Below are 22,975 nucleotides of genomic sequence, written 5' to 3'. Positions count from 1 at the left end.
ATACAGAAATCACGTCTTGCAGCGCATGCTTGTGTGTATGGAAGCGGGGACAAAATACGAGCTTACGCTCCTCAGCGCTTTAAACATTCTGGCTCATGAATGGACCAGGACGCCTCCAGAAGTAATCGCTAACTGCTCCAGGCATAGCGGTTTTGTACCACCGGACTGCTGCGCCGAGACATTGCCACGTGAGACGGCTGACGCAACCGCAGAGGATGACAGCTGCTTCGAAAATGTCTTGCCTTCTTCCGTGCAGCTTGCCGATTACATCACCATCGATGATGGTGTCGCAGTCGCCGGACAGCTGACCGAGGACGACATAACTCAGGAAGTAACAAGTACCGGCAACGACGATTCATCAGAAGACGATTGTAAACAGCTGCCTCAACCGCCGAAGCGCACGGTTAAATAAGCCACAGAAGAGCTGTCCATGCTAGAGGACTTCTGCGAACAGATTCCCGATGGCGCGCGCGCCACGGAGCACCTGGCAACGATTAGCGCTATTGTCGCTGCTCAAATTCGCCCGAAAAAGCAAATGGTGATAAATAACTTCTTTACCAAATAAAGGTATGCCATCCAGGGGCACATTTCATTTTTTTTGTTCATTCGATATTTCGACAGTGGGATAATTCGACAATTTTTCACTGTCCCGTCAGTGGAGCTTTTACTGTATTCTGAAGACTTAGCTTGATTTTCATTTGGAAAAGCAAAAATTCATGAAACTTTGCCAGGCTGCTGTTCACACTATGTGAAACAAATAGCTCTAGTATTTTGGAAATTGCAAGAAGCATCGTGAAGCTTGCCATCTCTGTATAGAACGCCACCTTGGGCTCTGAACTTCTCAACGATTCTTCTATCATCTCAAGCTGCGCCTTTTCGGAACATGCAGTGTACTATTGCGAACAAAAGTGCCCAGGACACGGCTCCGCAGGCTGGAGCACGGAAAACCGCACAGCTGCGCAGTCTAGCGGTGGTTCCACCTGGTTCGAAATTAAGTAGGAGCGTATGCGAGCCGTTTTCTTTACTGTTTTTAACAGCATCTGTCTATTTGCTGTCTCTTTCCAGACGACCCAACTTTGTTTTTGCGGATGGACGAAACAAATATCCGCCTCTGGCAAAAACAACGGGACCAGTTGTTCAACTGCGCTGCAACCCGAATGGCATTTTCCGGACCCCGCAGAGGCCGTCACCATGCGGTGGAAGATGAAGTCGCTAAGTTTGTTAGGACGCAGAGGGCCGGAGCACTTCCCGTTACAACAGAAATTATTCAGGCGAACGCAAGGGAGGCCGCGAAAGCACGAGGCATCCCCCGCACTACGTTCACGGCAAGCAGAGGCTGGCTTCAAAGTTTTATGAAGCGGTTTGGCTTCAGCCTGCGGCGACAAACGTCAGTGTGTCAGAAGCTGCCCGGAGATTTTGAAGAGAAATTAATTTCTTTTCAATGGTATGTGATAAAGGAGAGGCTTGAGAAAGGGTATGGACTTGGGCAAATAGGAAATGCAGACCAGACCCCCATTTACTTCGATATGCCCATGGTGTACACAGTGGCCGAGAAGGGGTCAAAAGAAGTAAAACTGCGTACTGCGGGCTATGAGATGGCACGTATGACTGTAATGCTCTGCTGTACTGCCGATAGACGGAAGATGCCACCGTATATCGTCTTCAAGCAGAAGACACTTCCTGCGAAAGAAGAGTTTCCGAAAAACGTCATCGTTCGTGCACACGAAAACAGGATGGATGGCCGCGGCAATGGTCGAAGAATGGATTAGGCTCGTCTGGCAACGTCGACCAGGTACATTGTTGTGTCGGGATTCCCTCCTGGTCTTAGACTCATACAGCGGACACCTGACGGACGGCATGAAGGCTGCACTCTCGCGAGGCGGGACAGATGTGGCTATAATACCCGGCGGCATGACCAGTCAACTTCAGCCTCTCGATGTCGCCATTAACAAGACCTTTAAGGGGAGACGCGGGTCGAAAAGTCGCGGTTTTCTAAAAAAAAATCACTTTTTCGTTTTAAGCTGCATTGTCATCTTTGGTGTATAAGCTTTTATTTCTGTAAATATCAAGCCGAAATTCGCACGAGAAGTTACCAAAAAATGCGCCTAAGTGAGCGGCGGTGACTCTATAATCCACCGAAAGTTTAGAAAGTCCGCGCCGTTTGCATCGTTCTCACGCAATCCAGCCTCACCGCCCGCCATTTGCAATCATCGGGGCGTGCAGCGTCAGCCCTTTCCTCCAAGGTTCAATGGCCGTCAGTCTCGTATGTTCACGGAGAATAAAAGAAAAACGAGAAAGAAGACGAGACTGTCGCGTGTTTTGAATTGCGCGCCATGCAGCGCGGCGCCGCCATTGGACGGCGGTGCTCCTTTTGTGCAGTAAAGCCGAACCACCGCTGCTGCGTGTTCTCGAAAGCCGCACAGTTTCCCGTGTTCTTTCCGCGTTTTCGTGATGACTAGCCCGAAAAAGTGCAGTTCCGACGCCCGGAAGTATCGAACTCGGCACAAGTACCGAGGGAAACGGCGTAAGACTGTTAAAAAAACGACAGCCGGGAATGACGCCCGCAACGCTCCGGCGTCGGTTAGGCCTACCGCCGACAACGGTCACCGCGACAGTGGTGAAATCGACGCTGCTATGGATTTCGTCAGTGCATCTCAGAAAAAGATGGAATTCTTCAAAAGTGACTCAAGGTCGGTCGGTGCCCCTGCTGCTAGCACGGTGTTGTGCGAGATCGGCGCATTGACGGCACTGGTGGCAGGATCGGCATGCCCTACTTGTCGCGAACGGAAACTCGCCGTCCGAGAAGCAGCTGAGAAGCGCAAAGGGCTTTCGTCGTACTTAGAGCTACGCTGCGAAAATCCCGACTGCCCAGAGTCTGTGCTTTCATTCACGCACACGTCGAAGCGGATCATTTCGGCCGGTGAGTGCGGTGACCCCGGGGCGAACACTCGCTACGACAGCGGGAGCTCGCGCGACGGCTTCGCCGTAAACGTGAAGGCTGTTTTGGCAGCGCGTGCTATAGGTGCTGGATATGACCAGCTTTCGCGATTTTGCGCAATCATCGGCCTTCGAAAACCACTGCATCACAAGACATTCCATGCTGTTTCCAAGAAGCTCCATGGTGCTGCAATGGAAGCTGTTCGCCAAAACTTGGAACAGGCACGAAAGGTGACAAAGGACGCCGTTGGCGGCGGCGATGTGCCGGTCATGTTTGACGGCACGTGGCAAAAAAGGGGCCATAAAAGCCACAACGGAGTGGGCACAGCTGTGTCCCTGGACACAGGCCTTTGCTTGGACTTTGAAGTCCTTTCTAATTACTGTCTTGCTTGCAGTATCCACAAGCCCATGTGTGATGATGATGAGGTATGGCAAGCCTTTCATCGCCCTGTATGCGAAAAGAACACTGATTGTTCATCTCATGCTATGGAACCTGAGGCAGCAGTGCGCATATGGCAGAGGACTTTGTCATATGAGACCCCACTGCGGTTCACAACTTTCTTGAGCGACGGTGATAGCAAGGCCTATACTGCTGTCTGTGGGGCTGAGGTGTACGGTGACACTGTCATCGAAAAAGAAGAGTGCACTAACCACGTTGCAAAATGCCTAGGCACTGCTCTGCGAAAAATGACAACGCCACTGCCACGAGGTCAAAAGCTATCTGTCACAGCCATCCAGAAACTGCAGACATATTATCAAATAGCCATAACAAATAACAAATGCAGCGTGCGCAGCATGTACACTGCTATATGGGCCTCCTATTTTCATAGTTGCTCCAGTGATGGGGCCAGCAGCCACAAATTTTGCCCTGCTGAACCAGATTCCTGGTGCAAACATAGGCGTGCTGAAGCACTGGGGGAGCCTACACCACGCCATACCCCTTTGTTGACAAAAGCTCAGGGCTTGGCAATTATGCCTATATACAAGCGCCTTACTGATGAGAAGCTCCTGGCTCGGTGCCTTCATGGCAAGACGCAAAACGCAGCGGAGTCGCTCAATAGTAAAATATGGCTGCTGTGTCCAAAAACAAAATTTGCTTCTCGGACATCTGTGGAGACAGCCACGGCTATTGCCGTGCTGTGGTACAACAAAGGCCATGCCGGCTTTGAAGAAGTCCTTCAAGAGATTGGGGTACTTCCCCCAGAAGAGTTGGTTGCACGCAGCGACCATTCTGATTACATGCGCATAAAGAAGATGAACTTGAAGCGAACCGCAGAAGCAAGGGCGCACCGTCGGAGCGCAGTGAAAAGGGCTCGCACCGAGGAGACCAACTGTAGGAGCCGGGAAGGGCCAAGCTACAGCGCAGGAGCCTTCTAGGAACTGTGTGTGCTTTCTGTAAAGCTGCTCTTGGGTGTGACCAAGATTCATCGGAAAACAATCGCATTTTGAAGAATAGAATGTTTTGAAACTTTCAAACCTGTTTTTCTCATTTTGAAATTTTTTTATATTTTCGTGTCTTCCGGGAAGCCTTTTGTACTCTTAGAATTGGTGTATACTAACGAAATTTGGCATACATATTCTTGAAGGTATGTAGAATGCCGATATCTACTTGAAATTTCATTATCGGTCGTCAGTAATTACAATATAACGAAGCTATGTTTCAGGGAACTGAAGAAAGCAATGGTTGAAGTGTCAATTTTTTTTGTCTAACTTCCAATAACTGAACACGTTTTTTGACTAGATATCGGCACTCTGTGATCTACAAAGAGCTAAATAAGCTATAGCACAATACCTTTTGTGAAAGTTTAGGGCATAAAAAAGTGCCCATAAAATCGTTATAATTTGTCATTAAAGTATAATATAACTTCAGAACTGTAGCAGCTACATAAAAACTAATTGCATATTTGAAATCTGCATAAAAAACTGTCTAGTTGGCTGAATTTTGAAGTCTCTGGTACAAATAATAAAAAAAAAGTTGTTTCGAGGAGCCTTTAAATCTAGAGTGCGCAAGTATTACACTGATTGGCTGACTGAACAAGGTCACGAGCTCACTCCAACAGGTCACATTAAATGCGCATCACTCAGTCAAGTGGCCAAATGGGTTGCAGCAGCGTGGGAAGATATTCCCGCAGAGATGATTGTGTGGTCATTCCGTAAATGCAGCATCTCAAGCGCGCTGGATGGTACCGAGGACAGCGCGCTGTGTGGGATGAAGACAGTGACAAAGAAATCTCCAGCGATGAAGACGACGACGAGTGATCAGTCGGTCTCGTGAAGAGCACAGCCAGCTTTCATTTGAATAAATGTCTTTCTTGTTCAGAATGGTCTCTTTCTGCCGGCTTGCATTTGAGTTCTTTTTTTTTTCGGGTCGCAAGTTTTGGGGTTCGGCTTGCAATCGCGGCCGGCTTAGATTCGAGCAAATACGGTATTGGTTATGTTGGCGGGTATTATGCGCATGCTAGAATGAAAGTTTTAAAGTGTGAAAGTTGCCGAGGACACTTGGTTGTCACCGGAAGTGAGACGAAAATGGAAGAAGACACCCATTCCTTAATCACACAACTGGACAGAGGTGGACTCGAATTTCCCTCTGCCCTTGTGATTACAATAGTCATGTACACGGAGATTGTAGTTACAAAGCTTGTGACACAAAGTACCTGCACACAATTTCTCCATGGGCCCAACCAAAGGAATGTCGTTCGGCAACTGATGCTCAACTCTGTACCGAGGCTTGAGGACATAGGTACATGTGAAAATGGGCATGCCTACAAGCTCCTAGTCACACTTGTTGCAAACTGTGCAGCAAACATATTGCTTAACAACTTATGCTAACAAAGGAATGATCAACTTCATATTATAAAAGAACAGAAGGCAAAAATCAGAAAAGCCCAAATCTTTCTTGAAAAGTAATTTTGCATAACTTGTACACCGCACATTTAATTATTTTAAATTGCACTGCAGGTATTTTATTGCAGTTTCCTCATGTGATTTCTTTGGCGAACTTCTGCCTGTTGTAGTGCAATGAGCCTTGTTTTGTTTGCGTCATGCATGCTTTCTAGCCCAGAGTTTGAATGACAGTTCTTTGTTTTTAATCTGAAATTTTAAAGTATTTTGGCAAGTAAGTGCAATGTTTTTTTTTTCTTACTGAGCTGAATCTCAGACAGTGCCTGCTGTGGTAGGTGAGTGACTTATTTGTCACACCCTTTGCCTGTATGTGCTTTTCTTGTGCAGCGTCCATTATTGTATTATTGTTGCAGTGTCTATTATGTATTATTGTATTAGTGTCTATATTATTATGCAATGCAGTTTGTGCATTGGATTCCTTGTGCATTCCTCTACCCGCAGCAGTGAAATAAGTGGTTCTTTGTGTCACTTATTTATTATAACCTAGACCACAGTTTAGTCACAAGTGTGTTTAATGTACTGTGATTTCTTCACGTGTCTGACTCTATAAAGTAATATATTGTGTTTTATGCCACTGAAGTGAGGCCACCTACTCTGAAAAATGGATGAAATAATATTTTCGTCTAACCTACAGTTAAGATGCGAGTATGGTTTTCGTTTTCTAACTCTTGGCATTGCAATGTGCTATGTTCTGCTTTCTCTCACTCATCTGAGACTCGTACCGTGCCACAGGGCCTACTTCAATATACAGATGACTGTTTTTGGTATTGTAACTGTGTGTACCTCTTATCGGTGCAAGAACTTGTTTCGGCTGTCAGTTGTTTACGACTTTATAGCATGCAGTATAAAAGGCAACATCCATCTACTACAGCGCAATATCGTTTTCTGTCTATCATGTATTTTGGCCGCGAACGATGTGTAGTTGTAAATAGTATCTGTAAATATGCATACAGACAGAGTCTGCTGTGATAAATAAATTTGTATAATATGCTCGTAAACTTGATTATTTCTAAATAATTCGCATGGACCCGTGGATAAATCGCGTGGACCCGGTCGACGAGCCTGTCTGTGGCATCAGTTCCCGCAAGGCAAGCGCGCGGCAATCGCTCGCGGCCCTCAGCCAGCGCGCAGTGACGTCGTTGAAGTCGCGTCACGTAACGCGCAGGCCTGAAACTGTTCAGGGGGTTAATGGCTGGACTGCAGGACGACCGCGTAATTATTTCTCAAGGTAATGCTATTAAGGCATGGTGCAAGGCCGACTCACCTGTTTCTTCTTCTCCGGCGTTGACCTCCTCAGCCTGCTGTGGCGATGGGGGAACATCGGGCACGGGTGCGGCGACGCCGCACAGCTCTTCTGACCCGGTCATCTCGGTCTTGGCACGTCATTTTCATTGCTGTCGTTGCTGGCTGCGCTCATGGTGATCTGAGCCGACTCGCCTAGTGCTGTAGCTGAGATGCAATGACGGGGCCCAGTCTGGGTTCGTGTTGTCAAAGAAATCTGCTGGCGCCCCTGCAAATCAAAATCAGGGTTTAGTCCTTGCTTCACACGTTTTCACTAACATTTAGTTCACAGCACAAGCCGTGATAAAGTGCGCTCCGCACACACGTAAGTTGGGGTTGTCCGGGTCCAAATCGGCTTGCTTAATTCGTGACAGCCACAATGCGCGCCGATTTGCACTAAACGTCTTTGAACGCTCGCGCTTGACAGCTATGATTCTCGGTAGAAATTTGTGTCCGTTGGCTTCTTGTTTCTCCTTGATCTGTCGCTTTGGTTTTAGCAGCCAACTACAGTGCACAAAATCATACTGAAGCTGTGGAGAGACGTAGACAAAAACGACGCGAGCTGACAAATGCTTCCACACCAGCGGTAAGCTAGAAGCGGAGAGGTGGCAGTGGTTCAGCAGCATGGCTGACTGGCATGCAATGGGCACCGGATGTGATGTTGGTGCACAGGATTTAAGATGCCACCTCTTGGTCGTCCTGAACATCTCAATATTATAACAACTGAGTACCCTTCGTGCAGACTAACATTCAGGCATTTCTCACAATATGCACTGGCAACAAACTAGAGGAACAGGACAGGTAAATATTTTCAAACTGGCCACCAGCCATTCAGTACACATTCAGCATAATATGCTGTTTTGCCAAGACTGTGTGTGAGGTGATAACTAATTTTCACTGTAATATCAAGTTTTCAAACAGCAAGAATGTACTGGTGCCCATTGATAATTCCAAAACACGAAGGCGACGAAAAAGCCAAGTTTTCTCACTGCCAATAGTGTGGCGCAAGACTTTGAACGAGGAAGTGCTTCAGTGTATTCAGATTGTGGCTACATGCGTGGACTTTGCGGATTGCATTATGTGAAATTTTCTGTGTGCACCTGCACAAAGGCAAGATAACAGCCTATGCCTATGTAAACGAGTTATCACAACACTGTCCAGAAATTTCGCAGGTCGTGATCAGCTTCACAACATGAAAAGCCTTACAGGAGTGACACCTGAAGTATCCACTGTCAGTGCGGGCATGTCAGGTGCGGCAGTGGCATTTCTCGGCACATCACATGGAACACCTTCGCCTACTTTCCCTATGTCAGCGTCCTTTTTTCATTGATGCGAATGCCAGCTGTCATCATTGCGACAGCGCTTTTAAACGCTGCCCTTCCTGTTGTATCGCCGTTGTGCATGCCTGGAGGGTGTGAGCGTTTCAAGCCTGTTGTTAGCCACTGAGCCGCTGAAGCCTTATTTCTGTTCAGGCCTTGAAAGCCTGAAAGCCTTGGGGCGAGTAGGAGGTTCTAACACTAAAGAATTTTTTGTACTTTTTTTTGCTCACAATGCGTCGGCTCCAGCTAATCACTTTTTCTTTTTTGCGCACATAAAATAACCGCCGGAAGAGCTAACCAGGAGACAATAAAATGAAAACGGCAGCACAACACAGAGAGCAGTCATACATGACGGAAATGTTTGTGCAACTAGCCTACCTCGATGGCCCCGTGGCAATCTTACGTGTGCATAAGCGTGGTAATGCTCATGAGCACGGGTTCGGTTGCACGCCGAATCTCGATGAACGCGAACAACCAAGGTACAACAAACGAAACAAAGGCAAGCATGCTTCCAATACAACTAATAAAAATGGGAGAATGGGGCATAGTTGGTTATTCATTATGATGTAACACGCTAAGCTTTTTACGGCGAGAAACGGAACGAAAATGGAAAGAAAACATGCTCTGCGTTGCGTCTTCATTCCGTTTCTGTCCGTAAAAAAGTTGAGCGCGTTTCACCAGCGCCTCCTCAGGCGCTGATTTCACTAACTTGTCAAGCAGAGCGAAGCTTGGAGCACAATAACATCACGTAGTTGGAAGCAAAAAGTAACTAATAAATACCTGTTCCTGTACGCTTAACGTTCTCTTGTATTTAAACGCAACATAGAGAAGAGCAGCATGAACGTCATCACAACATAAGCCATATGACAAAACACGTGCCGAAGTTATGCCGAAGTGCCTACCAAACAAATCGAACTTGCATGGAGTAGAGGAAGGAAGATTCTTTTCTCTATGGATGGATGGATGCATAGAGCAAACCGTTAGACGGGTGGATGAATAGATAGATGAATGAAGATGGAGCTTCTTCTTTGAGATTGGGTGGTGGCAATTGCCACCATGCCCGGCCTTTTTCCTTTTGTTTTGTTCATAGAGTTTCTTACTATTACCTAGAGGGAAAGCTGGCGGCACTGCACTTCAGCCACCATGGACGCCCAAAGCATCATGGGGCGGTGAGCTACTTGTTGCGGCACAGTCGTAGTTTTTTGAGAACACGGAGTGGCACTACTGAGACGTTTCATTCCGAAAACGCTATAGACAAGCGTCATGTTTGTAAACAAAGGTGGCGCTGCGGTCGGCAGCGACGCGGGGTGTAGGCAAAAACGTAGCATGCCTACACCGCGCCAAGCTATGCGGCCTTCGAAACCAACTAGCGTGCGCGCATATTTCAAAGCGTGCGCGTCGCTTGTGGTTAGAAACATTTCTGTTGGTGACCGGAGAGCAGTTCAGCACTTTTTCGACCTGTTCGCCAGACGGAATTATCTGGCGAAGCGCTGCATAGGCTTCCTTCTGCGCTCATATGTTTGGCAGCAACGGCGCGGCTACGGCGGTCGACTAGGTGGACTTATTAAATGAAACCGAGAAAGCACGAGGTATACAGGTCTGCAGACTCAACATTTGGGGCGATGCAGCATACCCGATCGCTAAGTGCAAGAAGAAGGACGACGGGAAGCACGACGCGAGGCAGCTGTTTCCCATGACGAACCTTTGTGATGTGCATGCTTTCGTCCAGCCACTTCAGTGCGGGGAACGCCGAACACTACTGGACACTGAAGCCATGCAGTTACTGTAAACGAGTCATGCAAATGCGATTTTCACTGGTAATGTCTGAAAAAATGTTTTTTTATTCGCTTGGCTTTAGAGAGGTGCACAGGCGAATGGATAGTTTACCGAGCTACAACAAAGTTACGTTTGCTTTGCAGAGCTAAATATTTTAAGTCATTCTGATTGCAGGCCTTATTCTGCTTGATAACTGGTTTTTGGTACGGTATTTGCTGTTTTCGCCAGGTTCTGATTGACCAGTAATTGTAAAATTCAGGTAAAATGGGAAATAACACTGCATGATTTTGCCGATACCTTAGCGTCGTTTAATCGTTTTCTAAGATAGGTGGTGAAAAAACGTACAAGTTGAAGCTCGTTGAAGCGAAAATAGAGAAAAAACTACGCGCCGTATATTCCTACTGCCGGACTACAGTGCTGCTTCAAACTCGCGCTTAGTGGCCGATGAATGCTGAAGGCGACTGGCAGCAGCTGTTTTTTTTTTTTTTTAGCGCGAAGAGATGCCCGGGACGTAGTTCGGGTGATTGTCGCCTGAAAACGGTCCCGTGTTCAATTTACGGTCACACCCACATGGAATGTCGAGTCCAGACTTCTCATAATGAGAGCCCGACAGAACGCGAACAAGCTGCAGACGGTGATTCTTGCACTGTTCGCCGCGCGACTGAAAGCAAATATGCGGATTAAGAGACGCAAACTATCATAGTTCGATGCAGAAATGCAATACTAGCCGCGCAGCCGATTCGTCGCCGAACTTTCCCCGCTCCACGGCCGCTGCGCATCGCTTTGGCCCATATCTAAATGCGATAAACTTGCGGAAACATGTGCCGCTGCCTTTCTTCAGCATTGCGGTTCAACCACCCGCACCACAACTCGCCGGAATATTGCAAAATACGTTCAAAAACGCTCAAGCGTGGCATACCCAAGGCACACGGTACCGGCTTTTGCCTACACAACGAAAGTCACTGCTGACTCCAGCGCCGCCGCATCTCCGTGACGTCACGGCCTGACGCTTGTCTATAGTGCCTAGAATATTCTAGGCGCTATAAAAACCATAGAGTTTCTTACTATTACCTAGAGGGAAAGCTGGCGACCCCTCTATGGGAGTTTGCATGGAGACCCCACGTGACCACCTCAGCCACCTCAGAAATCGTGGCCTCTGAGATTAAGCGCGTTGTTAGATGCTCGAGCTGGTCACGGAGGCCATAAAAAACAAACGCGGTACTCCCACCACCCAAGAGATGGCGCTCGCATCTCTTTGAGATGAAATCGGCGACAGAAAGGGGCCGCATACCCGGAGAGAGTTTTCCAACTGTCTTTATCTATAAACGTTGACCTCAGCCACCATGGGCGCTCAAAGCATCATGGGGCGGTGAGCTACTTGTTGCGGAACTGCAACTTTTGGCCAAAAAATAATAGAAAAATAAAGCTGTTTGATAACTACAAACGTCCTAACATTCAACATCTTGTCTAATGATTCAACAAACGAGCAGAAAAGCACTTAAGTGCAAAGTTTGCCCAAAATAAGAGACGACTCGCTCTCCTATTGGCCAAGCAGTGAACACTATAAAAACTAATATTTCGTAATTAACAGGCGCACTTTTAAAAGTAAATATGTTTTCAAAAAATATGTTGTTGCTTAAATGCTATAAGAGGTTTTTTAATGGCATTTCGGAAAAGTTAAACCTTCTATTGGCGTCGTGTGTCGTCGCGGTTTCACTACTATGAGTTTTGCCCACTGCGTTCGTGCGAAAGTCGTCTGCGCACACACGAACAGCGTTTTCAGAATGAAACGTCTTAGTAGTGCCACTCCATGCTCCCAAAAAATTACGACTGTGCCGCAACAAGTAGCTCACCGCCCCATGATGCTTTGGGCGTCCATGGTGGCTGAAGTGCAGCGCCGCCAGCTTTCCCTCTAGGTAATAGTAAGAAACTCTATGATAAAAACGCTGTTCGAGTCATAGAGTTTCTTACTATTACCTAGAGGGAAAGCTGGCAAGCCGTCTATGGGAGTTTGCATGGAGACCCCACGTGACCACCTCAGCCACCATGGGCGCTCAAAGCATCATGGGGCGGTGAGCTACTTGTTGCGGAACTGTAACTTTTGGCCAAAAAATAATAAAAAAATAAAGCTGTTTGATAGCTACAAACGTCCTAACATTCAATATCTTGTCTAATGATTGCAACAAACGAGCAGAAAAGCATTTAAGTGCAAAGTTTGCCTAAAATAAGACATGACTAGCTTTCCTATTGGCCAAGTAATGAACACTAAAAAAACTAATATTTCGTAATTAACAGGCGCACTTTTAAAAGTAAATATGTTTTCAGAAAAAATGTTGTTGTTTAGATACTTTAAGAGGTTTTTTAATGGCATTTCGGAAGAGTAAAACCTTTTATTGGCGTCGTGTGTCGTCGCGTCTTCACTACTATGGCTTTTGCACACTGCGTTCGCGCGAAAGTCGTCTGCGCACACACGACTACGCTTTCGGAATGAAACGCCTTAGTACTGCCACTCTGTGTTCCCGAAAAACTACGACTGTGCCGCAACAAGTAGCTCACCGCCCCATGATGCTTTGAGCGTCCATGTTGGCTGAAGTGCAGCGCCGCCAGCTTTCCCTCTAGGTAGTAGTAAGAAACTCTATGGTTCGAGTGTGCGCAGACGACTTTCACGCGAACGCAGTGGGCAAAACCCATAGTAGTGAAAACGCGACGACACACGACGTCAATAAAAGGTTTCACTTTTCCGAAATGCCATTAAAAAACCTTTTATAGTATTTAAGCAACAACATCTTTTTTGAAAACATATTTACTTTTAAAAGTGCGCCTGCTATTTACGAAATATTAGTTTTTATAGTGTTCATTACTAGGCCAATAGGAGAGCGAGTCGTCTCTTATTTTGGGCAAACTTTGCACTTAAATGCTTTTCTGCTCGTTTGTTGCAATCATTAGACAAGATATTGAATATTAGGACATTTGTAGTTATCAAAAAGCTATATTTTTCTATTATTTTTTGGCCAAAAGTTGCAGTTCCGCAACAAGTAGCTCACCGCCCCATGATGCTTTGAGCGCCCATGGTGGCTGAAGTGGTCTCGAGGGGTCGCCATGCAAACTCCCATAGACGGGCTGCCAGCTTTCCCTCTAGGTAATAGTAAGAAACTCTATGGTTTTGTTTAACTCACTGATCTCCACTAGGGGAGCTGGATGCCGCATCGGGCGCCCGAAAGTGAAGCCACCGGAAGTAAGCGGCCTTGTCCCGGAAGTCAGCCTTTGGCAGTGCATGAAATCAGACCTCAGCACGGTTTTTCAGTTCCAGTTTTGTTTTCCCACTTAGCATTTCATCTTTTCGCCGTTCACGTCTTTTTCCATGACAATGCCTTCCTGTTGCGCCGTCAACTGAGCGAGGAGACCAGCGAAATCTTCGGGAATGGCGTTTCAAAAATAAGGGCCCATTGCATCTCAATGGGACGACATTAGCAGACGACAGGACGTCGCTACACGCAGCAAGTATGGGACCTCGTCTGCTCAGCTCTGTGTCGTCCCGTCGCCAACACTGCTCTTTACTGTGATGCACGTTCCCACGCTCAAGGCCAAGTTATGCCATCAGTGGGGGATACATTTAAGAAAGAATAGATGGAAACCTTCACCAGGCAGCTGACCTTGCAGCGACCATTTCACCGAATTATGTTTAGACAGAACCGGAGCGGGGGCTACAGGTTACTATCTGGTGAGGTGTCGATGGTGTTCGATTGGTTCGCATTAGCGCCTCCAAAAGGTATGGTACTGCTTTTTCGAATGAGCGTGCCATGTACTGTTTCGTATTGTAGCAAGTTAAGCATGAATGGGCTTTTATTCCTGGTGCTTGGTGCAGTTGACTTCTAACAGCGCTTCTCACGCGCACTGCAGCATTCGTCTTTCTTGTCAGTCGTTCCTATCGCGCTGTGCCTTTTCTTGGCTACACGAAAATTCGGTTTTAAGATGACCTAGCCTCATCGTCATTCCACTACTACTCCTTCACGCTCGGAAGGCAAGAATCAGACAAGAACACAGTGTTTAATACACGTACCCCTTTGGCGCGGCATGGTGAGACATGCATGCCTGTTTTCTTCTGTTTCTCTGAAATTACAGGGTTCTGCACACAATGCTCACATTTCTCGCGTTCAGCTTGCTTGTTTATTTCATACAACAGCAGAAATTACACGAGAACAACGCAAAAAACTCAGAACGAAAGGGCGAAAGACGCGACTTTTTGCATTGAAATACACGGCAGGCACCCGACTTCCGGGACAAGCGGTCCAACTTCCGGTGGCTTCACTCGCGCTCGTCTCGGGAAGCGGGAATGCGGCATCCAGCCACCTAATGGAGATCAGTGGTTTAACTTTTGTAAATTGTCATTAAGATTCGCCATTTGGTTTCACTACGATTTCTTAACCTTATGTCACCTCTCTGCTCATCAGCCAGCAATGTTCCAATCGCTTTTTTCTGACTTGCAAAGAAGATTTATTTACATTATTATCTCTAAACCCTACGGCCTCAGGAAGAGTGACTGTGCCTGTATCATGGAGGAAAGAATGCCTGTATCGACATCCGGATGGATACCATCACTATAGGGCCTAGAAATATACTGGCATTATACTATCGCGTTTGAGTATGAGGTGTTCAATTGTTTCGACGGATCTACCACAGACCCGTCTTTACGAGGGTGTAGCGGACGACGCGCCAGATGTGTAGAAAAGCGCGACGGCAGCGCCGTTAGTTCCAGCGAGGCCCACGATACGGACGCCAGCAAGCGGCGACTGTGGGGAGCTACCATAGAGTTTCTTACTACTACCTAGAGGGAAAGCTGGCGGCGCTGCACTTCAGCCACCATGGACGCTCAAAGCATCATGGGGCGGTGAGCTACTTGTTGCGGCACAGTCGTAGTTTTTCGGGAACACAGAGTGGCAGTACTAAGGCGTTTCATGCCGAAAGCGTAGTTCGTCTGTGCGCAGACGACTTTCGCGCGAACGCAGTGTGCAAAAGCCATAGTAGTGAAAACGCGACGACACACGACGCCAATAAAAGGTTTTACTCATCCGAAATGCCATTAAAAAACCTCTTAATGTATCTAAACAACAACATTTTTTTTGAAAACATATTTACTTTTAAAAATGCGCCTGTTAATTACGAAATATTAGTTTTTTTTGTGTTCATCACTTGGCCAATAGGAAAGCTAGTCATCTCTTATTTTAGGCAAACTTTGCACTTAAATGCTTTTCTGCTCGGTTGTTGTAATCATTAGACAAGATATTGAATGTTAGGACGTTTGTAGTTATCAAACAGCTTTATTTTTTTATTACTTTTTGGCCAAAAGTTGCAGTTCCGCAACAAGTAGCTCACCGCCCCATGATGCTTTGAGCGCCCATGGTGGCTGAGGTGGTCACGTGGGGTCTCCATGCAAACTCCCATAGACGGCTTGCCAGCTTCCTCTAGGTAATAGTAAGAAACTCTATGGGAGCTACGAAACCGTTTTCTCCAAGGGCCCTTCCTCTAAAAACGTTGCCTTCCTGGGCGTACGCGCTCAGCGTCGGCGCTCTTGGCGTACGCCAGAACCGGTCTGCGCATGCGCACTGCAGGAGACGCCAGCGAACCTCGGCGAGACGCCGATATCTGCCCGTGCTAGATATCGGCGTCAGCGCACGGGCGCTTGCGCACGCGTCGGAAGCGGGGTCCGGTTGACAACAATGGGAGGACCGCGGGGCTCCCGGGGACTCTTAAGCCGAAAGCCTTTAATGCCTCATACTGTCGTTAGCAGACGCGTCGGCAGGAATGTCGACAGACGCGTCGGCAGCCGCGTCGGCAGCCGTGTCGACAGACGCGTCGGCAGCCGTGTCGACAGACGCGTCGGCAGATTTGTCCGCCTTTCGGCGTCACTGCTTAAAAAGGAACTGTGCCGAGGGTGGGAATCGAACCAGGGCCTTCGGCATTTGAAGAGGAGACGCTACCACTCCGCCACGAAGGCTCAAGTTTGCAGCATGAATAAAGGCGCATCTAGTGAATGCATAGGTTTCATAAATAAAATAAAAGGAATAAAGTCAGGAAAAGGAAAATAAAAAGAAACAACAAAAATAAAAACAAAATAAAATAAGATATGAAAATAAAAACTATAGAAACAAGAAAAGGAGCAAAAATAAAATGAAAAATAAATTAAATAAAAACAAGCAGTGCGCCAGGAAACGCTTTCGCCTTGCAGCACTTTAGAGAGCCAAAGTGCCCCCTGAATTTTTTCTTCATACCTTCTTGTTCCCCGAACTTTTCTTCGCGGTTTAATTCGTCCTTTCAGCGCCCCCAACCCCTTTTCTTCTGGGCTTGAAATTCTTTCCCTCGACTCGAGAGGGGGAGCCAGCCAGCACCAGGGACATGGAGATGCATGCCTCTTTTCGACGCCCGTTCCGGCGTACGCCAAGAGCGCCGACGCTGGGCGCGTACGTCCAGGACGTGTCGTTGAAGTTTGGGCTTAACGTTGCTTGGACCATTCCCGAATTCGGAATCCGGAAATAGGTGGGTCGTAGTAGCCACAGACTATGCCACTCGATACGCGATCATCCCGTGCATTGCCTACGAGCTGCGCGGCCGTTGTCGTCCGCTACACCCTCGTAAAGACGTTTGCCGCTGTGCCCATACCTGCAGGTAAATTAATTTTTACCGACGTGAGCGAAGAAGAATATAGCATAACTGCTGTTGGTACGTGGCGAAAAGCTGTTCAGCTCGGAGGGCACAAGGGTACAACCACTGGGGTTGGGGCGAAGGATATCTCAACGAGGCACTGCACGAGGCGCGCTTCGCCTTTTAGGTGTCTATCGTCCCAACCTTCTCGTGCGTGTCAATATATACAGGGTGTCCCAGCTAAAAGTAACCAACCTTTTAAAAAAGATGAAGTGTCCTAGCCCCGTGAGACCAACTGAGGGTTGTTGCCAGTCGCGTGTCCTCGTCTGCGGTATTTTTTTTTATGGTGCAAACGTAATTAATTAGCAAAGACTGATTAGCTAACTTTTTAATTATTGCCTTTAGGAAGAACGTGTCAATGCAGGAATTGTAGATCCCATAGAAAAATAACCGGTTGCGGTGTTTCCAACCAAGCACCACTGATACAGCTTCTTTTATTTGCCTTAAAAGAAAGCCCGCGAAATACAAAAAGAACCACGTGATAGGGAAGCAGTTTCAGCGCCCCCAGACGACCGATCAAACAACGACATTCGCTTATCTTTGCAACGCTGTCCCGAACGGGGTTCGGCGTTTTGCGATGGTTACGAGATATACGCCAGCAACTCTCGCATGGGCGCTAGGGCGGCCGCTCCTTCAGCGCGTGACGGTGCAAGTTCGGCGGCACGGCCACATGCCTATCACTCGAGGCGAGTTTTCGCGTGAAAAAGCGCTCCATGCGAGCCACGCTTCACTTCCTTGAAAAGCAGCGCCCACTTACTTTTCATGACACATATCTCGCCACCACCTCAAAACGCCGAACCCTGTTCGGGGCAGCGTTGCAAACATAAGCAGATGTCGTTGCTTGACCGGTCGTTTGGGAGCGCTGAAACTGCTTCCTTATCACGTGGTTCTTTTTGTATTTCGCGGGCTTTCTTTTAAGGCAAATAAAAAAAGCTGTATCAGTGGTACTTGGCTGGAAACACCGCAACCGGTTATTTTTCTATGGGATCTACAATTCCTGCATTGACACTTTCTTCCTAAAGGCAATAATTAAAAAGTTAGCTAATCAGTCTCTGCTAATTAATTACGTTTGCACAATAAAAAAAAATACCGCAGACTAGGACACGCGACACGCAACAACCCTCAGTTGGTCTCACGCGGCTAGGACACTTCGTCTTTTTTAAAAGCTTGGTTACTTTTAGCTGGGACACCCTGTATATGCTCTTTCTGGCGGTTGTAGCACCTCGCAGCAATCAAAATTTAGGACAAAACTGTTTTAAACATCCAATTATTGATCTCTGTTCTGAACGCCCTATCATACAACGTCGGGCCGAATCTGTGCAGCGAAAGAATCTTCCGTTTCTTGTGTTCATTAGGTTCTAATAATTGAACTTGATATGGACAAGGCAAGACAAGCTTGTTTAAATACGTATTTTATTGTACAGTTCTTTTGCCGCACAGTGTTCGTTGAACTGCGCCATTTTAAAAAACAATTTATCGGTCTCTTGAGTAGAAGTTTATTATAAATGTCAAACGTTTCCATGGAAAGAGAAAAAACACCTACTGCAGAAAGCGTTCCATTCATGGGTGCTCAAAGCAGTTGTGTTCTCATTTTCGCTGACTGCACTTGAGCAGTTACCAACATTTCATATTTCATTTTCTTGAAAAAAAAAGGCCAGCCTCATGATAACATAAAACTGGATCACTTTAGCAGTGACTTCCTGGCAGGGAACAGCATGAGAGAAAAAACAACAACATATTATTGAGCTGGCTTAGGTGAATACCCTGTCATGACTCATGTACGTACTAGTGTCTTGCGCACCATTCCGAAGAAAAAAACATTCAACTAAAGAATTGGTATCTCTACTTCACCTGACGTATTATTAATGTAAGTGTGTTACTTGGGCATACCTGGCCATATCTCAGATGTTTTGCGCACACATTTGATGACGTGAGGAATGTCACACATAATATGAAGGTACAGTCTTTGTCAAAAGTAACCAGGCTGCATGCTGCTCACTTGTATAGTAGAGCCTTTACGGCTTTCCCTAAGGTTGAAAAGTTCTTTGAAGGTGAGGAGAGGGGTTCTCCTTACCATACAGAGATTTAGAGCTTGAGGGCTGGCATAATAGTTTATATATACGACTGAGAAGCAAAACCATGCAGCCTGGTTACTTTTGACAAAGACTGTACTTCCCCTCAGGTATACAAGGATGTTGAATCTTGTGACAAGGGGATGCTATGTTGCCACTGATACCCATGTGCTCCCGCATTGGACGATTATTACCAGCACCATCGCTGACCACCGATATGACAGTCGCTTCATGCTTGTGCAGTTCGATAACTGCTTTCAGCACAAGTTGCGCCAGGCTCTTTTCAGATGCAGATGCTTTCGTGGCAAAGGTCGCAATAGGTTGCGCCCAGTTTTCAAGCACCGGCGCAAACATAAGAACAAGAGCATGGTCGGCAAGCCCTGTGCTTCCTTCTGAAATGTCACCGTAATAGACAGAGCCGTCAATCTTAGGTCGACTTACTGAAGTTGTATGGCTGGCGCAGTTTTATTTCATCTAATATGATAGTGCCAAATCCCTGGCCACCCATTCTTCCACCTAACTGCTTTTCTGTTGCTTCAAAACAATTGGAATTGAACCCAAACTTGAAAGGTATGCTTTTAAGGACTTGAGTTAGACGACTCATAGAAGGCAGAGGCATAATCTTCATGTCATAAATAAGCCTGTAAGCTCGTGGGCTGGATATCCTCAGCATTAAATTAACAGTTTAACAATCACTTAGCATTGTAGCGCATGCCACATGCTGACTTTGATTTCAGCTGTTTTAATGATGTCATGAACGTCAGGCACTGCAAAGGTGGGTTATCAACCAGTGCTCTTTCAATTCCTTGATCTGTAACCTTTGAGAGCGCTGCTTTTTTCTCCCGGGCGGCAGTTGCTCGAAAAGCTTTCCTCTTCAACTTCTGCAGCTTCTGGCCCTTCTTAGGTGCTGCCGTTTTATTCATCGCTAGAACCTGTCTCGTCTTCGCCAACGCAAGCAACGCGCACAGATTAGCTGCTTTGAAAAAAACATAAGTGTTTGTGATGAACAGCTTCCGACTTCGCCCGCTGCTCATAAGGATTTGTATTTACTCCTGCACAGATATTTCAGCCATCTGTTTCCATCAGAATGTTTTCCAGGTCAGTGACTGAAGCTACAGTTTTGAACAGCTGCTTGTGCAGCTTGTTGTAGCCGCTCACGAAGGAGATACAATCTTCTTCCATAATAGCCTTGGGAATAACTAGACGTCTTGCCGCTAGCTTTCTGCAGTAGAAAACTGCACACATCTTCGCAGTTATTTCGCCCTGTAGAGATTCACGTTGCCACTCCGCAGATGGTAGAGTCGCAGTCGCCAGGTCACCAATCGTCATTGCAGTCGACGTATTACTGATTTCCGCCGAGCGGGAAAGAGGCATCAGCTCATTCGGGCCGACTGCCTCTACGCAAGGCTCGACTGACGAGGACGTACTGTCGCTGCAAGGATCTTCACATTTATCACTCTGCATGACAGCACACGTTCTTGGTGACTTTCGCCTGCATTTCACAATTTTTGGCTTTGAGAATCGGTCTGGAAGGTCGGGAAAGAGTCGAGGGACGGCACCGGTCACTAGCGCCCAGTTCCCGCGGGAATTTGGACCTCTTGCCCGTTCACAACGTGCTTGTAGTCCTTGATAATATCTTCATGCTCAAAATGACGCTCACATATCTTAGACTCGTAGGAGCCGTCTGTCCTTGCGATGCAACATTTGCTCCCACCTTTTAAATTCGCTTTTATCGCGAGGCGGTTAGAAAAAATGATGACGGTCATAGTTTCTGTTGCCACTTGTGTAGTCGTCCCAGCAAGCATAGAAGTCTATGCACGATAATCGCCATCGCCACGTCACCTACGCACCGGGGTCGCTCTTTCTTGTCTGGTCGCCTTCCCGCCGCGTCGGTCTCTCTGAGAAACTTTCGTCCCCCTACCATGCGCCTTATCGCGTTGCGCGTCAGGTCACCGACGTCACGTATGAAGTTGGTTTTCATACGCCTGCATGCTCGTCATGTGGACCACCTACCGATTTTTTTCACGTTATGCGCCTCAAGCCCTACCACGCCGCTCCTCTAACATCGGCCTAACGCCGGGACAGCGTTCGTGCCGTCGGGGGTCATGTCACGACGAAATGGAAGTGGAAGACGAAATGGTCTCCCCCGTGAAAGGGACAAACGAAGTAGAAGAGGTGTAGCTCCCTGTTCGCGTTGGTGCTCCCTGCTAGGAACTATTCATTCTAACCCCTAACGCTTGCGAATAAATGTAAATAGTATTTGCTCGTAACAATATCTATCCACTAGCATAACTTGCTTATTTTTTATTTTTCAGATTTTGTTAGCAATGCATCACTGTAACAATAAGCGCGGCAGGTACAACTGCAGTACATTACGACTGTCTTTCTTTGCAACGAGCGATGAATTTTTCATCTTGCGAAGTTTCATGGTCACCTGCTGGGCAGTGACAGCTTTGAAATCTTTGTGCTGCAGTGAAAAAAAAAAGAAAACAGTTGCCCGTGGCTAGCGGCCCATAATAGCCCCATCATTATTTTTTTGTTTAACATTTTGTGCACCTATCAGTTGCCGCCTGTGTCTTGGCCAATCCCCCGCAGTGGGTACGCGTCATTATCTAGAGGACAACAACAACAACAACAGCTGCTGCGGTCACTACAGCCGGGAGAAGGTGCTAAAATCGTGGTGTGAAACTGTGATAGCAATCGAGATGTTTGCCTTGCTATCGCTATGAGGTGGCGTTTGCAAGTACTTTCACGGGCGTGTGCGCGTACTTGTGCTTACACGTGCAGGTCACGATCCAAGGAGCTGCGCCTTCAGACATGGTTGGCCTAACGGAAGAAGTTCATAGCATTGGAGCCTGTGCCGAGCCGCAACTTGCGGCGTCATCATCTGTTCAATGCGACTCGACGTCTGTGGCCACGGACGCAGCTACGGCAGATTGCGTGACAGACGTGGATGCCACAGAAACGACGCCACAAGGCTAGGGCTTGCGCAAACTCATTCCAAATGCGGGAAAAAGAGACCGACGCGACTGCCCGAATAGAAGGCACAGAGCGGTGTGCGAGCCAAGTTCACGAATATGTGGAGGTCGTAAGTGTGATTAATTAGGCAAGGTTGGTTGGTTCATGGGGTTTAACGTCCCAAAGCGACTAAGGCTATGAGAGACGCCGTAGTGAAGGGCTCCGGAAATTTCGACCACCTGGGGTTTTTTAACGTGCACTGACATCGCACAGTACACGGGCCTCTAGAATTTCTCCTCCAAAGAAATTCTAGCCGCCGCGGCCGGGATCGAACCCGCGTCTTTCGGGTCAGCAGCCGAGCACCATAACCGCTGAGCCACCGCGGCGGCGGTATTAATTAGGCAAGTTCGTGTTCCTTGATTATTACGCAGTGCGAAAAGAGCCAGAAATGTTGAAATGGTGGGTCTGCAGTGTTTTCGAATTTAAAAAACACCGCGTATTTTTTTTATACCTATGTTCGGTCCAGTGCTGCCTATAGTTAGCCCGAGGTGAATGGATCACCTAATAGAAAACTCGGCTCAGTCCTTGCTGGCATACCTTAATTCTCCTCGACAACCTACTCTCCTCGTTCTCTCCCCTCCCCTTCTATCTCCTCTCCTTCGGGGAGCGGTGCCAACAAGGTAAGCCGGCAAGGACTGACCCCTCCGTCGGTCGGCTGGGGACATCAGAATACTGGGGTAATTGTGGACGGTTGGTATTCAACGACGTACAGATGAACTGCAACGTCGAGGTTACTACATACAACCGCGCTTCGGCGAAACGAAAAAAGGCGCAATTTTAGAAACAGTTGTCACAACTGCACAGCACCGCTGCGTTGCACGGGACTGCTGCTCTGCAAGTCAGTAAAGGTAACTGCAAGTTTTTTTTTGCACGTAAGGATCGTCTAGGCCGTCCAAACATCAAGTTGTCAGGATCCCAAGTGCTCTACTTGACCTACTGCATGGACAGAGACATCCAGGATGGTTAAATCTG

At 47.3% G+C, this 22,975-nt stretch overlaps 2 protein-coding genes across 5 annotated transcripts in view; one reads left to right on the top strand and one right to left on the bottom strand.

Moving 5' to 3' along the window:
- LOC149360058 (uncharacterized) overlaps positions 1 to 9,359 on the bottom strand; it is a 181,448-nt gene extending 172,089 nt beyond the window's left edge. For all 4 annotated transcript variants that reach the window (XR_016288823.1, XM_089572158.1, XM_089572159.1 and 1 more), the window contains exons 1-2: positions 9,219 to 9,359; positions 7,103 to 7,348 (exon numbers count right to left, since the gene is read on the bottom strand). Coding sequence is in view for 3 of the 4 variants with exons in the window: in XM_089572159.1 (XP_089428285.1) it covers positions 7,103 to 7,205 (103 nt within the window). In the remaining variant the exon portion in view is untranslated. The remainder of the gene's footprint in view (positions 1 to 7,102; positions 7,349 to 9,218) is intronic.
- LOC149360059 (uncharacterized) lies at positions 3,402 to 4,919 on the top strand. Its single transcript, XM_089572155.1, has one exon. The coding sequence runs from the start codon at positions 3,424 to 3,426 to the stop codon at positions 4,312 to 4,314; it is 891 nt and encodes a 296-aa protein (XP_089428281.1). The 5' UTR covers positions 3,402 to 3,423; the 3' UTR covers positions 4,315 to 4,919.
- Positions 9,360 to 22,975: the final 13,616 nt, after the last annotated feature.

The sequence above is a fragment of the Amblyomma mixtum genome, chromosome 2 (genome assembly GCF_055824585.1).
Source record: "Amblyomma mixtum isolate Tamu chromosome 2, ASM5582458v1, whole genome shotgun sequence".
Taxonomy (NCBI): Eukaryota; Metazoa; Arthropoda; class Arachnida; order Ixodida; family Ixodidae; genus Amblyomma; species Amblyomma mixtum.
This window is presented reverse-complemented; position numbering and strand designations above follow the sequence as displayed.